The sequence below is a fragment of the Astatotilapia calliptera genome, chromosome 20, assembly GCF_964374335.1.
Source record: "Astatotilapia calliptera chromosome 20, fAstCal68.1, whole genome shotgun sequence".
NCBI classification, from domain to species: Eukaryota; Metazoa; Chordata; class Actinopteri; order Cichliformes; family Cichlidae; genus Astatotilapia; species Astatotilapia calliptera.
The window spans coordinates 31684129-31701758 of NC_137441.1; the positions used below are offsets into that span (position 1 = coordinate 31684129).

The window sequence follows — 17630 nt, forward strand, 5'->3', positions numbered from 1 at the left end:
CGAAAGCCGTGTAATGCATCAGATTGGAGTCTCTGACAGGCCCATTCTGGCCCCTGGGCGCTTTGATAGACACCCGCTTTAGGGGAACTAACAAACTGGGAGGTTATAGTTTTGTGAATCGGCTCTAGGGGGCACTGCGCCATCACCACGATGGAAAGAGAGAGCAAGAGGGCAAAAGAGAGAGGGAGAGGGGGAGTAGAAAGGGTAGAGAAAGCGCTGATGCGAAAGGCTGATAGATTCCATTTCTATTTTACCTTTAATCCAACTGTGAAATTCATAACTAAAAGGCAGATTTTGTTCTTCTTCTTCTCAGGTAGTTCTCTGAAAGGCCGTGTACTGCTGCATCAACTCTGAGTTTCATCATGGCACCTTTTAGCAAAAAAAAACATGGCCAGGGGGCAGGAAAAAAATGTTGCTTGGTGTTTTATATTGATCTAGTCTGGATTTTATGGGGTGGGGAAGAAAAAATAGAAACAGCGAAAAGGTTAAAAGCACGTTAAATGAAGTTACACTATCAAGCCTTAACTTTTCACCTAATGAGCCATGTGACAGCAGCTACATCAACTCCTGCTACATCAAAGGTAATTCTCCTAATTAACCCCAGACACATGCAGGGGGAATGCAAAGTTGCGTTTACAGGTTGCTGTAGCGATCAGGCAGAGCTCATCAAAAACACTAATGAATCTGTTAAGACTTAATGACAGCCATGCAGTCAAAAACAAGCAGAGACGCACACCTTTTTTTGTTTTGTTTTTCACTTTAAACATTTTATTACAGACAAAAGAAAACAAAAAGAAGTAATTGTGACACAAAAAAGAAAAGAAAAAAGAATCTAATGCTGGTACATTAGCACCAACAGCAGTTTTTGAAAAAATATTATTCTAATAATCATGTAGTTTGATCATTAATAGTAATAATAATAATAATAATAATAATAATGATAATAATAATAATGCACCCTGATTAAAATAAGCCAAAATTTTACTTCATTTCATTTATAAATAGATGTGGAACCTGCAACCAAATTAAATAGAATGACCATATGATATTTAACAAAAACATAATGGGTTCTCTCATCACTGGCTTTAAAACTTTAAAAGAAGTATGTTTGGCAGGTTTATACACAAAATTAAAATATCTGTCCTGACGAGCAATCCTCTGAAACAAAATCCTGCTACAGTGAAAAAAAAGAAAATCTTAAAGAATTATTTTTCTTTACAGAAAAAAAAGATAAAGATGAGTTCAACACAATTCTAAAACACCTAATAAAACTAGTCAAAAACTTTAAAACCCACTGTTATGTTTTTTTTTCTTTTTTAACCTTTAGTAACATTTCACATTTAGCAACTTTTTTTTTGTTTTTTTGTTATTCACCTGTACAAGTGGTGCTGGGACTAAGGGGTGGCTGGGCGGGGTCACAGGTGTAGGGGAGGAGGGTGTGGTCTTTACTGACCTAGTAAGTAGGAGGAGCTAAAAGGAGAGGTTTCAATCTTTGACCTCTACAGTTCTGCAGCGTCCTGAGGCCATGTGAAGAGAGTGCGACACTCTCTGCCGGAGCTCTGCCAGCTGTGGAGGAAATTGAGCATTTTGCAGTCTTTGCATTTCCCTCTTTATTTTGGAGAGATTTGAGACTGGTGAACACAGTTTCAACACGAGTTTTAGTGTGTGTATTCCCTCACTGAATCCGCCTGCACAGAAAAAAAAACAATTGGAAAAAAAGAAAAAAGAAAAAGGCAAGGGACTGCAGCTAAATACACACATAAGAGGAATCCATTTTGGTGATATTTACAATCACGCTGTGATAAATAAAGGAAAGGATGAAGTCCTCTACTGAGGGCAAGGATGATTTACAAATGCGTTTGTGACTATACCTTCATTTTAAATGTCGCTTTGCTTTCACTCACTTCGGGTGTTTCAGTCTGTCCCGAAGAACATCCACCCCGATGGGGTGACTATATTCTATTTTCCTGCGTTAGCTTTTCTACCCAAGACCCTACACTTGGAGTATGCTTTGAGCATTTTAACTCCCCAAAACAAGGGCAGTCCATGGCAAACAGCGTAATGGAGCAAAGAGGAGTGGAATCATCTTTTTTAAAAAAATCTAGACAAAATGAGAAGATGTTTTTTTTCTTTCTTTTTCTTTTCTTTTTTTTTTTTGGTCTTCATTTCCAGTATGTTGGCATGAGCTTAAAACTCACTGCCCCCTCAAAAAATGGAAAGTTCACTGATAAGGAAAAAAAAAAGCAAGAGAAGTGCCTCGGGCTTCTGGCCGATCTAAGTGCTTGGCAAATAGGTGAAGTTACTGTAGCAGTCTTTGGGATTTTTGAAATCCATCAGGAAAAAAAAAGAGAGAGAGAGAGAAAGAGAAAAAAAAATGGTGTAGAAGCAGATACATCGATGATGTTGTTGTTATGTTAGAAAGCTCCCTGGAGTCTGACATTTGGAGGTCTTTCAACTTCAAGTGAGGTAGAGAGGCTTGTCTCGAGCTCCCATGCCGCTGCTGCTGAGGAAAGAAAGAAAAACAGCGTTAATGTATGGCTGGATATACGTGTGAATACGGGGGTGTTATCCTATATTTCACTGGGAAAATGCTGAAGGATTGTTAAACATTTGTCACGGCGGGACTGGCATTAGAGAGCGGCTTCAGAACAAACATAAAAGCTGACGATGAAGCGCGCACATCAATAAGCGTGAAGCCAAAATTTGAAGATCACTTGTTACTTGAAATGTCAAACACAAAGTCTGTTCTCCAGTTATCTCTACTGACATACTGGAGACAACTTAGCTCCCTCCAAAACTACAAACTACAATGACTTGACACTGAGAGTAAAGGTTTAAGCAAACACCCAATATTACTTCAAAGACTGTCAAACATGATTTGACCTAGGCGTGATCCCGTTTGACATCCAGATGAATCAGCTCTAAATACAGGAGACGCCGACTTCCAGCTCAGCTGCCTCTCAAAGTAGCAACGCAGCGTTTCAGGTGTGAGACAAAACATTCTTCTCGTGCCTGCTCGGATATCTTGATTCAATAAGGCAACGTGTGCCGAGCGAAACACGGGGAAACTTAATTGGATGTCACACTTTTTTCCAAGCTTGGTAATAGCATTGTTCTACTGCTGCATTACTCATTTCAATTTCAAGGAGATGCTTTGCTTTAGCAGGGAAATTGCAGTTTATGATTAATACTGTCTGAGTCTCTGAGTGTGAAAGTGAAGTGGTTTAGAGTAACTCATTTGGAAAATGAGTAACTGTCAGACAGCTGCTTAGTATTCTCAACAATCAAATGTCTTGGATTGCACTCACAGAGGGACAGAGCTTTTTGTGTGTGTGTGTGTCTGACTCTGTAATTCCCGTAAGGAAAGAACTAATATACTAACAGCATAATATTGTAAGCGGTGCAAAGAGCTCACCTGCAATGGTTGGGTCCGCAGTCCCTGTTGCAGTACTCGCTATCCCAGTCGGGGTTCTGGCCGTGCACTGGATTGGGGGCCCCGGGAGACTGTGAGCCCCCAACACTGTTCTGGTAATCAGCTTGAATATGGGAGAAACCCTGCAGATAGCAGGAGAGGCGAGATGAGCACAGGATGTTACACGACTTCAGCTTTATGATGGCCAGCCATCAGAGTTTGCTGAGCCATGATACTGTATAAGGCTAAATGTTGCCACTGGTCTATATGAGTTGTTACGCATTCACATTTGGCCCCATTGCATTGACGAAATCACCCTTCTTAGTTTGGCAAGACACCCTGCTGCTGGAATGGAAACATTATGGACTCAGAGGGAAAAGAGAAAACAGTTTGATTGAGACTAAATGGGTCTTTTATGCGTTAAAAGAGGAATTGAGAACTCTTTATTAGAGAGCGAGGCTTTACTGGAAGTTTTTCCTCTTTAGAAAACAGCAGTAACCGATGAATAACTGTTGTTGATTTTATATTAAATCACAACGGAAGAAGCATTAGACGCTGAATATCTATGGAAGCTAATTAGGAAGTAAATAAAGGTGATGATATTTGTATATTTGTATGTGAAGTGAGTCTAGAGGAAACACAAATCCCTTTGGGGTTATATAAGGAATGGGCATCTGGTGGAAAATATCTGCCAAATGAAACATGCAGAGCTACTCGAGTGGCGACCCAACAATCGAGAAGCTGAAAGTAGCTCATGATGTCTGCTAGCATGTGTGTTGTTGATCATCTGTAGAAGAAGCATGCATAGTGAATTTTAATAACAGCTAGACCAACCTGTTGGCTGAGAGGAGGGGAATGCAGAGGTGCCTGGAGCCCCATTTGGTGCGAGATGATTGGTTGCGACTGCTGCATTCGGATTGGCTGGTTGAGCAGGGAGCTCTGATGCAGGGAGAGCTGAGCGTGCGGATGCAGAGGTGGGCTGATTTGGAAGGGTGCTGGGGGAGAGGCACTCATGCTGGGTGGGAGCATCTGGGACTGGCCGAGGGTCTGCGCCAGTGTGTGGCGGGGTGGCCCGCCGTAGCTCTGGAGGTCTGACAGGGGAAAGGAGCCCGGCGGGCCCAGGTACGGTGAGGAGGGCTGAGGGGGCACGCTGTACAGAGGCTGCTTGGGGGGCATCATGTGGGAGGACTGGCTGGTCTGCTGGGCACTTTTTGGTTCAGGGTCATTGTATGTCTGTGGATGAAAATACATCATATTAAGACAAGAAAGGCCCCATTAAGGACACTGCACTCATCAGCCAATATTCATCTGATAATAACACGTCTCCCTCATTCCTTTTAAAGAGAAACTTTTTTTCCCCGTCATGCTCTGTATTGTTGAATAGGTTTTATTTTTTTTAAACTGCACGCATTGTTATGCTACAGGAAAGTGCCAGCAAGCAAACCAGGTCGTATCTGTTTCCTATCACAGCCACAGGGATATCCTGCTATTTTCCATCATACATTTTTGTTGGACTTACAGAGAATTATTTTTTAAAGCAATAGTTTGAGATCTTTGCTTCTTTGCTTTCTTTCTAAAATTTCGATGAGAAAAATCAACAGATCCATGCAGCTGTTTCCCCTGATCTAGTATTTATGCAAAGCTGAGCTAGCTTTCTTATTAAGCATGTAGGTATGTAATAAAGGCTTTTTCATCTAATTAGAACCTAAACAGGCTATCTCCTAAAGCGTTACATTTACTGCTGAATTATTTGTGGAAAGCTTGCACCCTTGCACAAATTACTTTCTTTATTGACTGAGGATTTGTTTACTAAATCTCTACGAGGCTCCAGGCTGTGCATAAAATATAATCTATATCAATATTCATAATGCGCAAAATATGAGAATAAACCCCTGCTGGATTTTTCTTTTAAGCATGCGACAGTTGTCACCTCTACACCCATGTAGAGGAGCTGACAGATGGGCAAAGATTGTACAGATTAAAAACAAAAAAATCGTAAACTTCACCAAAAAACCCCTCTGAATTTGACCTTTCCCAGGCTGGACAGTACCACACTGAGCAGGAGCAACACCCGTAAAACACCCCACCTCTATCTTCACCCCACCCTCTCCAGGCTCCTGTGATGAGCTGTCAGATTGCTCATCTCCAGCCATCAGTGTTGATTAGAAGGTAATGGAGCCCATTTGTATGAATAGAGCAAGGGGCCGAGGTAATGATCAATACACACCTTGACAGATAGATGGGAAAAGGAGTGGGACACACACACCCACACACACACGTGCACACACACACATACATATATGCAGGACCCCAGGCAGAGAAATGAGACTGTTTGCCTGCAGAACAAATGGAATGACAAAAGGAATCTTCACCACACTACATTGTGTGTTGTTAATACAAGACGGCACTAAACAATGCAATTCGCAGCCCTCCTCCTTGCCTTTCGTTATTCCCTGTGCTGCGTTGCTGGTTTATACAAACCGGCATCATTCATGGGGCAAAAAGGATGTCATAGATCTGAATTAGCGGGAAAGTGTCAGAGGTGGGAATAGCAGCAAAGCCCACAAATGCCTCTGCTGATTTGGATGTGCTTCCAGCTCTAGATGACGAGAGGAGGAACTAATGCAGGACACAGGTAAATTAATGATTGCTTATTTCCAAAGATACATACAGTACAGAGTATCTGATAGCCCACATAGCGCATAAGAGAGTTATTATATTGTCTTCTCTAAGCCGCATACACATTATGGCCATTATGGATGTGTGCTTTGACTGGCCGACCCCTCCCCCAACCCTTCACCCTATATCACCATACCAACTACAAACCCCTACCCCCACTGTGCACCCTATGGAAATCAAGTATTGTTCCAAATAGGGCCTGTACTTTGAGCATCACATGCCCCCCCCCCCCCCCCCCAACCACACTCTTTTTCACCACCACCAGCTCATGCGAAAGAAGGTCCTCCCAGCCCATTAGCAAGTATTTTACATCCAATCCATCATCAGTCTTAGCCAGGGCCTGTGTGTCATAAGCGTTACCTTGGAAACCAGACTGGCTCGGTACGCGGCCAAGGCTTTCAGGTACTCTTTCTTAGCCGCCTCGGTTTTCCTCTTGTACCCCTGTGAAGAAATAAAATCAAAACAAGAGGCTTCAGGTGAGAGCAGAGTTTGACTCGCTCATAAACGTGCAGACACACACAGACACACACATCTGTCAATAAACACACACACACGACTTTTTTTTTAAAGGCAAACTCTAACACTCTCTTAAACACATCCTGCGCACATGAACATGCACGCACACACAAACATACACACACATACACATAAAAAGATGCTTAATGTTTCCCTTTCCATCAGAGCCAATGGTACAGAACACCTCTATTTCCTCATCACAGCACTAATACTCCCTCATCTCAATGTGTCTCTCTCTATTGTAGCGACACATCATTTCCATTCCAATCCACCTAGAGAAATGAACTGGAACTTCTCTCTCTCTGTCCCTTTAGCTCCACAATAACACTATCAGTACATTAGTGATAAACCAGAATGGTTGTTGTCATTTGGCACATTACGATGTGAGTTTTGTTTGAAACTGCCTTTCATATTGTCAGAGGGATGTACAAGCCTCTGATGTCATGTGTTTTCCAACAGACTGAAGTGTGTTTGCATGAAGAATGTGAGTTTGTGAGCGCACATGGACCTCTGCGTGTGTGCTGTTATACAGGTATTTTCTGCCAGCATATATAGGTGTGTATATATATATATATATATATATATATATATATATATATATATATATATATATATATATATATATATGTAATGATGAGTGTCTGTGTAGGATGCAACACCATGATGGAAAATGGTGCTATTAACTATAAGGGCTATGAGGCAAAATGAGGCAAAATGATGTCTATTATGCAAAACAAAAAGAAAAGATAGAGAAAAATCCTTCTTAGTAGGAAAAAAATGTGTTTATATACTGTACTGTTGTTGCAGTACTGGAGCCGGTATGAACACATTTACTGATATCAAAATGATACTTTTCTAAATGTTTTGCACAAACACGTCTATTCATTCAGCAAAGGACCTGAAACTTTAATAATCCTAAAAGTTTTCTGAAAACAAGCCACAATGCAGGAACTTGAAATCTTTTTATGTGATTGATGTACACTGGTAAAGCACTAAGCTAGTCTAGAAGCTACACAGGAGCTTTGCAGAGCCCTGTCTGAACTCTTTTACATCCTTTCCTAAAATTACACTTTGTTCATCCCATGAAACAGACGATTTAATTAACAGCTAACAACTGCGATTTCTCTTGCAGGTGAAAACCCACGAAAAATAAAGTGATGGCCGTCTATATCTGTCATCAGTATTACTTCCCACCTATTACTGCTGAACTGAAACTAGAGATCATGTCGAATAGAGAAAAAAAAACAATAGATTGCTCCTCCTGGATAGCCAAGATGCCCTTCAGCTCAATCCAAGGATGAGTCGATAGTGGAGGGAGCTCACTAATTCTGTATTCTAGGCAGGATCAAAATAGAAGGCGAGAGATATAAATAAAGAGAGTGGAAATGAGAACTTCACACATTCCAGCTTGTCAGAGGGCCAATGAAGATACATATTGTGGAGGCTGGTGGGACAGAGGAAATGGGACACTACCTTGGCCTAGCGCTTTGTGGGAGTTTTTTTTTTGGCAAAGATGAGTTTCAATTTTTCTGTTTTATTTCTGGAAAAGCCGTTTTCACTTTCTATGGACACTACACTGCTAAGATAGATGGCTTTGATAGTAATCACATTCACATGTGATTGCTTGCTTTTGCAGAGGTGCGCGAGCGCGTGAGTATGTGTGTATTTACCTCCTGCATAACATTATCAGTCCTAGACTCTTTAAATCTCCCCAAGCATGTTTATATTTTTCCCATACTGACCATTTCCTGCCTATAAAATGTCCTACTTTGTTAGTCTCAGACTGTTTTATGGCTGTTGTTGCAGAGAACACTCCCCCTCCCTCCGCTTCCTTCCCTTTGGTAGAATTAAATTTAGAAAGAAAATCATTTTAATGAGAGTCAGGGGAGTGGGGATAAACGGATGGATTATCTTTGGAAAGAGAAGAACTAGCTCATTAAGGTGAGCTGTATCTCACAGCAATGTTCTGGTAATTACACGGCAGATAATGCCAACGAAAGGCTGCCTGCCTCTGCTGCAGCACATGCGCCATCTACTGGAGCGACCGCAATCAAAATGTGTACGCGTGTTTGCGTCATTGCACACTGTGCGTGCTCCCATCTGGAAAGCTCATTTTGGTGCCTAGACTTTTGCACAGCATGTTGTTTTAAACCTTCTGCACCTACACGAAATAGTTTTTACCTGCTTCTGTTCTTCGCCTAGGCTGTCCCACATGGAGGCCACGATCTTGGACACGTCCCCGAAGGTAGCATTTGGGTTTTGGCCCTTGATGGCTGCTTGGGTGTCTCTGAAGAAGAGCGCATATGCAGACACGGGTTTCTGTGGCTCGTTGGGGTCCTTCTTCTTCTTCTTCTTTTGAGGTTTGGGTTTGGGCTTCATCATTTCTGCTGAGGGTCGCTTCTCACTGCTTATCTGAAGACAGAAGAAATGGATGGGGAGAAAGAGAGACAAGGAAACCGTCATAAATCACTTCATAATATCAGCTACCGCAGAAAGAAGTTTTATGTGCCCGATGCATTGGTTGGACAAGATACTCTAGTTTTTCCAGGGCATCATGTACAGTATATGTAGGTTATGCACAAACATACAATTTTGCACAATTTTAGAGAAAGTTGGACTAAATTTCAGTAGCAACCAAAACGTGCCAAAAACGGCGGTACTTTTAGTGTCCAAACTGATCTACACAGATTCTTGTGGGAAGCACAGTCAGGTGCTTAGCAGCACTGTTGCCTCACAGCATGGTCCTGGATTTGGATCCACCGACCAGCTGGGGCCTTTCTGTGTGGGCGTTGCATGTCTTCTCTCCAGGTAGGCATGGGTTAGGCTAATGAACAATTCTAGATTGGCCATAGCTGTGAATATGAGCATCTCTTTGTGTTAACCCTGCAACAGACTGGTGACTTGCTCAGGGTGTACCCTGCTTTTCACCCTATGACAGCTGAAGTGACCCCAAATTGGATATGTGAAAAAAAATAGCTGTTACATTCCTGTGTTACTTACTTTTTAGCTTAAATAAAATACTGCCAGTGATACCTACTGATATAAATGTGAAAATCCCACATGACTTCCTTCTTGAACTATTAAGTCGAACCTTTTGCCTGTCTGGCAACCCGGATGCCAGCCTACCTAATAGTGTGACGACAACACCACATCAGCTTTTTACCTCTAAGGGGTAAACAGCTGTAAAAAGATGGTTTTGGTCTCTATAGCTAATTAGCCACTTAGCTGAGTGGGAGGATTTACAGTTCCACTCAACCTTGTGAACGTTAAGGTGTAAAGTTCAGGGTGTGTTCACTTTGACTGACAGGTGGAGGAAGGCAGACATCTACACCTCCACTAAACTCACTGAACTTGACCTCTTGCCTTGTTTGTGGTGCCTTCAGGATTTTAGATTTAAATGCAGCTATGTGATAAATACAGTAATCTCAGTTCCAGTTTAATTTAAGCAGGTTTGGGTTATAGGGACATTTCCCAGTAAGTTTGCAAAATGTCACTAGTTGCTTAAATTAATGGCTGCAGAATTAATAGATATTTTATATTTTCCTTTTTTCCTCCTTTTTTAAAAAAATGCTTCTTTCAAGTGTACCAGAAATAATGGCATGTTTTCAGGAAACCAGCAGAGAGGGAATTTTCCACACACCCAGTTTGTCAACAATAATACACTGCAATCTCTCGACATTTTCAGGAGGCAAAACTGTTCACATCTGTGTGATGTACTTGATCCAATACACATGAATACATTCTCATTTTCCATGCAGGGCTTTGACTGGGAGTCAAATCCAGGTCACCTGATGCTGGATGTGATTCTATATGGAAATTGCCTTCTTTACGGAGATGAACGGAGACGGGAGAGGGAGCCAGGAGAGAGAGGGAGAGAGAGACGGTGAAGAAAAAGTGATGGCTTGATGTTGCCATTAGTAGCAGTGAAACATCAGTTAACCTGATTTCCTGGTTGCTATAAAGGCAGAAAAAAAACAATCTAATTTCCATCCATATCATAGAAATAATGACATGCGGAATATATGATGATATACATTGGTATTAAGTCAAATGAAAGATGCTGATGTGCACTCGTTGCGGTTGTCGGGTTACGCCGAGTTACTCAAACGTTGTTAAGAGCTCTGAGGGAAGTGACAGCGAATTCTTCTCTATTTTGGCAAACGCGCATCATCTCCAAGGCCAAGTTCCTGTTTAATCATGTTGCATTTTAAAAAAAAACTTCTAACCATCTTTGAATGTTTGCTTTCATAATCCACTCATCCAGGGGGTTCAGTGGTAAAGCTCAGTGTGGGTGCAAACCGTGAAAAAAGATTTGTCCCCGCGTGAGTATCGAACAGCAACTTTAGGACATTTAAAGACGTTCATTTCCATTCAGTGCATACTTATCACTAGATTAAGCAAAGGCCGTGTTTTCCCCTTTCACCGTCGATTGGAAAACAAGAAACGACTGCCTTTGAAAAGTGCATTGTTTTTAGCGAGGCATTTGCCAAACAACATACTGTATTCCACACAGCATGAAATTAACTAATCAAAATTCAAGGTCCAGAAGCACATTTGGCAGCTAAGGAAAACTTCAAAATGGCCTTTGTGGTGTGAAATGAATGAATGTTCCCCATTCAGGATGATGTGAAAGTATTGCTTGTCTATTTCACAGCTTACAGGTAATATTCTTTTTTTCCCCCCGTGCGAGTGTGTGCGGTTTCATTAAAAAATAATCATCCCTCACTTTTAGGCAATGAGGCAGAAGACAGGCATTTGAAACGACATCTGTTCCACCCAAGCCTTTGAAGTGAAAATAGAATAAACTGAAGGTAGAGCTAATGGAATGACAAAACATAAAAAAGAAGAAGAAGAAGGCTAAATAATCGCCAGGAAAATTCACATGTATTCATACAGAGGAAAGAATGATGACACACAACAGCCCACAGCAGAATGCAATCAACCAGGAGAATAAAGGGCGTATTCTTTCATTTCTTTCTTTATTTCCACGTCTTATAATCAGAGATTCATGTTCTCAGCTCAAGTATATACAGTAAAAAGCTGACAGTGACTCTGAAAGATTAATAAAGATGGCTCACATACTTCTAAAGAGACAACAGTAAGTGAAAACTGCTCACTCTGCACAGTATTAATAATTTTCTCCCAGAAAAATAAGCAGGAAAAAAAAAATCACCCCCTCAGATGATTAATTTGTTCTCATCTTTCTTCAGCATGTTTCATCTAAATCTAATTGTGAAAGTGGTTTCCTTCATTTATGAGATTACCTTTATATATAAATATATATGTATTAAAAAAAACAACTTAATGTAAACTTCTCTGCAAAAAAGGCAATTTAACATCGGATCTTTTTTCTTCCTTAACAAAGTACCGCAGAGAAACACTTTGTATTAGAATATTAAACTAGGCCCACTGGCCTGTCATTTTGCCTGCTAAATAATCTTTTTGTTTTAATGTGCTCTGCCTGGTTTCCTCACACTCGAGCCCTGAACACCTATTAAGAGAAAACTCCACAGCTTTGACTTTATATTTAAGAAGACCAGTCTCATTAACCGACACAGTCTTCTGTAAAACGAAATATCTTTCAAATGAGAAAGTGAAAAAGTGATCGCAGCCATATTCATCACTATAGTTTTTTCTTTCTGGCCCTACAAACTATCGACGCTGGATAAACACTTACTCACCACACAGCCAACTACACAATATCAAGCTTATTTTGCCGGGTTCTCTCGTGCAGGTGCAGTGAACAGTAATGATTATGACAGCTGTTGTTGTCAGTTGAGAAAAAGAGACAGTCACATCCCTTATTCATAATGCAACATCTCGTGGCTCCAGTGCATTCTGGTCTATTTTCTGATACTGCTACTGAGAAGACTGGTATCTTGTGCTCTTGCGAGATGGACTCTCTATGCAAAATGTCAAAACTTGAAACTCTTTTTATTATATGCTTTCAACAGACAGATTTTAACGTGACTGATATTTATTTCTTGTCTTGCATCACTGTTATTGTGCTAAAGCTAGCTTAACATATGATGCCATGTTATTTGCCAATTTATTTAGCCATCATTTTTATCTTTTATCATTTTGAAACACAAAGGGAAATGAGAGGGAAAACTCAGCCCCTCATAATCTGAAGCTGTAACTTTAGTTTAAACACAGGCCTTCTTGTTTAATAAGTATTCACATTTACAGTGCTGGATGGATTCAGTGCAGCCACAACAGTTAAATTCACTGCAGCAGTGCAGAGGTCTCCTTTGGCTTATCTTCTAATTGTACATAAAAATGTAAAACGTGTAAATAACAAACTGTGGAAAAAAGTACCAAAGCAAATCCACCTGTAACAATTTACCATGATGTCTTTGGCATTTACATATAAGATCCGGCATTCACATTACAGACAGGCCAGACCAGACAGGTTTATTTAAGTATTTCAGAAACTGTTGATCTACTGGGATTTTCCCACACAACCATCTCTAACGTTTACGGTAAATAGTCCAAAAAAATATCCGGTGGGCGAAAATGCCTCGTTGATGTCAGAGGTCGGAGGAGAACGGCCAGACTGCTTCAAGCTGATAATTCAAAACAAGCACTCTTCGCAACCAAGGCATGCAGAATCTCTGAAAGCACAACGCATGGAATCTTGAAGCAGACGAGACCAAACCTGGACAGCAGAAGACTGGAAGACACTGACGAGTCTTAATTTCTGTCTTGTATCAACAGTTCAGTATGGTGGTGGTGGTGGTGTTAGGGTTGTCTCAGCATGCTCTGGGCCTCTTAATATCAGCTGAGCATCACCTAAATGTCACTGTCAAGTATTGTTGCTGACTATGTTCTTCCCTTTATGACCACAGTGTACCCATCTTCTGATGGCTGCTTCCAGCAGGATAATGGACAATGTCACAAAACTGGTTTGTTGATCATGACAGTGAATTCACTGCACTCAAGAGGCCATCGCAGTCACCAGATTTCAATCCAACAGAGCACCCTTGGGATAAAGAATAAAAGTAGCTCTGAAGGCAAAGGGAAGTTCAACCTGCAGGGTGTACCTAACAGATTGGCTGATGAGTGCGTTGAATAACATTTTTTTAAAGTTAAGTAATTGCCTGCCAATTTTCTCCATGCAAGAGGACACAATGCACATTCACAGAGCAGACATACACTGATGGTAAAAAAGCTTTTAAAGACTGCAATTAGGGGGTCGACCAGAAACAGCACGCGGATGTCTTAGGTAAAAAACATCGTGTCCTGTACACAGCAACAGAGACTAAATTTATTTCCAACACAGCTTTCTAGTTTACCAGGAAAAGATTGAACTATAGAGTCAGCCTTAGCTTGCTCATCCCATCAGCATTTCTGTTGTCTGAGAGCGAGAGAGATAGTGATGGAGAGAGAGAGCGAGAGAGATAGTGATGGAAAGAGAGAGAGAGAGAGAGAGAGATGGAAGGGGTGGTAGGTGAAGAGAGAGAGATAAGGAAAAGGAGGGTAGCTGTGATTCTGAATGGACAGCACTGCACTGGCAAGACAAGATTAGAATTGACAGCCTGGTAACTGCGTCACTATCAAAACAGCAAAGAGAGAGAGAGAGGGGTGGAGGTGGATTTGGGGAATAGTGAAGAAAGTGAGATGCAAAAGAAAAGAAGAGTCGATCTAAAGAAAACAGGAGTGGAAAGATATAGAAAGAAGAGGACTCGCAACGAGGACTGTGTGCACGCGCGGTGACTGACAAAGCTTAAGACAGATGAAAATTAGACAATAAAATCCGATAATAGCATGAGAGTGTATAAAAGTCTTTCTCCAATCATAGTCTTCTTATCATAGTCATTATCATATACAGTGAACAGCAAAGTGGAGAGTGCTGCATAATGTATCAGCTTTGAAAGGCCATAAAAACAAACAGGAACTACTCTAAGGTGATACAATGATGACTGTTACACAAAAGCAAATACTGGGCACAGCGCTAAATCAAAATGAATGCCATGCACTTGCAAAATCTACACACCTTGTTTCATAGATGCACACACACACACACACAAACGCTATTGGTTTTGAGTGTGTTACACAGTTTGATCTACACAGTAGCTCAAAGAAGAAGAAGATAAAAACCTATTTTTACATGCTTTTTTTTGCAGTGAGTGTGCAGTGGCCCGGAGAATGAGCAACAGACTATGAGAGGGTTTTTAAATCTGCAGTTTAAGAACATCAATCGAAAGCCGGTAGTGAAATAAGCTTTGGCCGAGGACTGTAAAAGCAGATTTAACAAGCCGACGTCTCAATAACAAATCATCTAACGTTGTTTTCCCGATACAGATTAGCACCTTAATGTTATCTCCAGAATAAAGTACACTTTGAAAGAGGCAAGAAGTGCCGGATGAAGAAAAACTGAGGATGTGGCTATTTACTGGAAATCTGAACGTAAACTGTTTCTTCACCTATCTGCATCACAAATTCCCACAATGGAAAGAAATGCGACATCCCTGATGCGCGCACTACTTTCTGTCGTATTTTAAAGGTTCTCCAACACTTACGCTCTACACTTCTCAGTGATGATGCAGAACGATGACATATAAATGGCTGCAATCCCCAATTCACTTTTCATTGTACAATCAACTGCTGCGTTTTTGATACACAGGGAAGTAGCAAATGATGAAGCGATTGCAGATGCAATTTGCGTAAACTGTCTGTGACTGTTGTTCAAAGTGGTGATTGCAGAGTAATAGCAGATTAAACCCAACGGTTCGTTCTTCAACCTGCACTAACTATTTTTTTTCTTTTTTTTGATCACATGGGGGCAGCGGACACAAGCTGTAAACACAGCGAGTCTGAAGCAAACCGCTTTCCTCTTTCACACTTACAGGAAATGTGGCACAGCAACATTTTTCATTACTGGTGTTGCTCTAATGTCCATCTGATGAATTTCAATCCAACATTTCCTTGTTTTCCTCTCAGTTTGGCTCCTCACCAACTGCTAACTGGCTCTTTATTGGCTAACCTTGAATGTCTGGCTTTTAGTTTTGTGTAGGAAATGTGTGTTTATTGTTTTTTTTGATTGTTTGTTTTGGAAAACACCTGAAATATGATTCACAGACCTGATGGGAGTAGAATGTGTAGATAATTCTCATTGAGTTCATTACCATGACCGACCACTATTACACACAAGTGCTTGTAGGATCCACTGTTAATAACCACAGCCTTAAATTTAATAAACAATGAAGGAAATTCAATAATATATTTAGATTGCACTACAGTGGAATACATCTTTCAGCAAAACAAACGCGGACCTCTTCACAGTAGCTCAGTGAAGAGCTGCACAGCTTAGTGTGGCGGTTGCAGACACTTAAGCCTTTCTGGGTTAATAAATAGATAAATAGTCACAGTTAAAGCACCAGCAGTGAGAATAATGCGATTTCAAGATGCTATATATAATTTCTTTTCCTGTAATTTTCACCACAAGCTGGAACTCAGGGCAATAAGACAAAAATGAGCTCTTATAGGTGCTGTAGAAGTACAAAAATCTATTGTGCCAAACATCTGTAACAGCAATTGTGTAAAATGTACGTAAAACATAAGCAAGTCTTTGTTAAGTTTCTGTAATTTTGCTGTTTTTTTGTTTTTTTTTATTTTATAACATGCTCTTAGTCATTATTTAGATATCATTTTCAGCTATCATTTGAAAGTACACCTGCACATGATGCAGTCAGGCCCATTGTCTCAGAAAATGCTGGCAGGCTACATGAGAATGTAAACACATCTGAACGCGTCAGTCCTCTTTAAATTAAAAGTGACTGTAAATACCAGGACTGGCATCCAAAATTCCAGATGATCGTTAAACTTTTTTTTCCCCACACAGGTTGAATGATACACAACATGTCATAGTCAACTTTGGATACAGGTTAACACAAATTCCTCTTATCTTACGCTACCAAACGCCATGTTAGCTTGGTTTCTCTGTATTCCCCACATCCAGCTCAGGATGAAGACTTGATAGGTTAAAATATGTCTTAAAATATATGCAGTGCCCTCCTCATCTGGAAGCAATTACAGCTCTATGTCAGACTGCCCATCTGTAAGCAATAAGCAGGACTGCATGTCAAAGCCGCTGCAAAGATCTCTGAGTGGAACCAGGCACTCGTCCAGAGAGCAGCACTCATCAAATAAAAAATACAGCCTGGCCTAAACAATAATGAACCGGAAGTGCACATTCGTGATCTTGATCTAGGAGACATGAAAGGATGTTAGCAGAATCGTATAGACCTGATATATAGATATATACATATATCTATATATACATAAAGAAGCCATTATGGAATTTGTATCCAGTTTTGGTACCATGCCATTACAAATACACAGGGTCATTATGATGGAGTATTTCTACAGTTTTGGGCTGCAATGTGGATTTGATTTCAACTAACATTCCTATTGCTGATACTTTAAATCCAAAGCCATTGCTGAACTAAGCTGCATGATTTATCTGACTCGGGAGAATGACTGACAGCTCTGAGAAGCTCCTCCCTACAAGCTCTGCCTAACAGCACTGGACCTACTTAATCAGCCTAAATTGCAAAGTCGAGGCCCTTGTATTTGGTAATGTGGTGAAAACAGTGGCAAGTGAGAGCTAATTAGATTAACGGTAGTTTAACGAGCTGTTGGAGGGGCCCCCGCAGATTGGATTTTAATAAATAGTGGCAAAAGCATCTGCTATGCACTTCCTGGCTCTGCTGGCATCCTAATTGGCCCCAGTGGGTTGCTGTATCTCAGCGCTACACAGTGCAATTTAAGAGGAGAAAAAGGCAAAAGAAAAAAAAGCTTATCTTCTGTCCAGGTAAGTCTGGGGAACGAAATAAAAAATATATCTGTATGATTGCGTGGCTTCACAAGCGAGCTTTATCAGTGTTAATACAATGCTAATGCAGTTACTCGACTTTTATCACCACATCCACAAAATGTCAAAGCAGGAAGAGAGTGCATCTGCAAGTCCAAATAGAGCAGATTTGAACATATTCATCTTTTCCTATTGTTTGTTTTCGAG

General features: G+C 40.8%; 1 protein-coding gene across 6 annotated transcripts in view; it reads right to left on the bottom strand.

Annotated features, from left to right (window-relative positions):
* Positions 1–737: 737 nt before the first annotated feature.
* LOC113012854 (TOX high mobility group box family member 2-like) overlaps positions 738–17630 on the bottom strand; it is an 82291-nt gene continuing 65398 nt past the window's right edge. For 4 of the 6 annotated variants that reach the window (XM_026153246.2, XM_026153244.2, XM_026153248.2 and 1 more), the window contains 5 exons: positions 8789–9019; positions 6452–6532; positions 4247–4645; positions 3416–3555; positions 1872–2503 (listed from right to left, as the gene is read on the bottom strand). In XM_026153246.2, the coding sequence (XP_026009031.1) occupies positions 2458–2503; positions 3416–3555; positions 4247–4645; positions 6452–6532; positions 8789–9019 (897 nt within the window). In that variant the 3' untranslated portion in view covers positions 1872–2457. Of the gene's footprint in view, positions 2504–3415; positions 3556–4246; positions 4646–6451; positions 6533–8788; positions 9020–17630 lie in introns of all 6 variants that reach the window. The other 2 variants (XM_080294838.1, XM_026153245.2) reach the window with 1 other exon arrangement.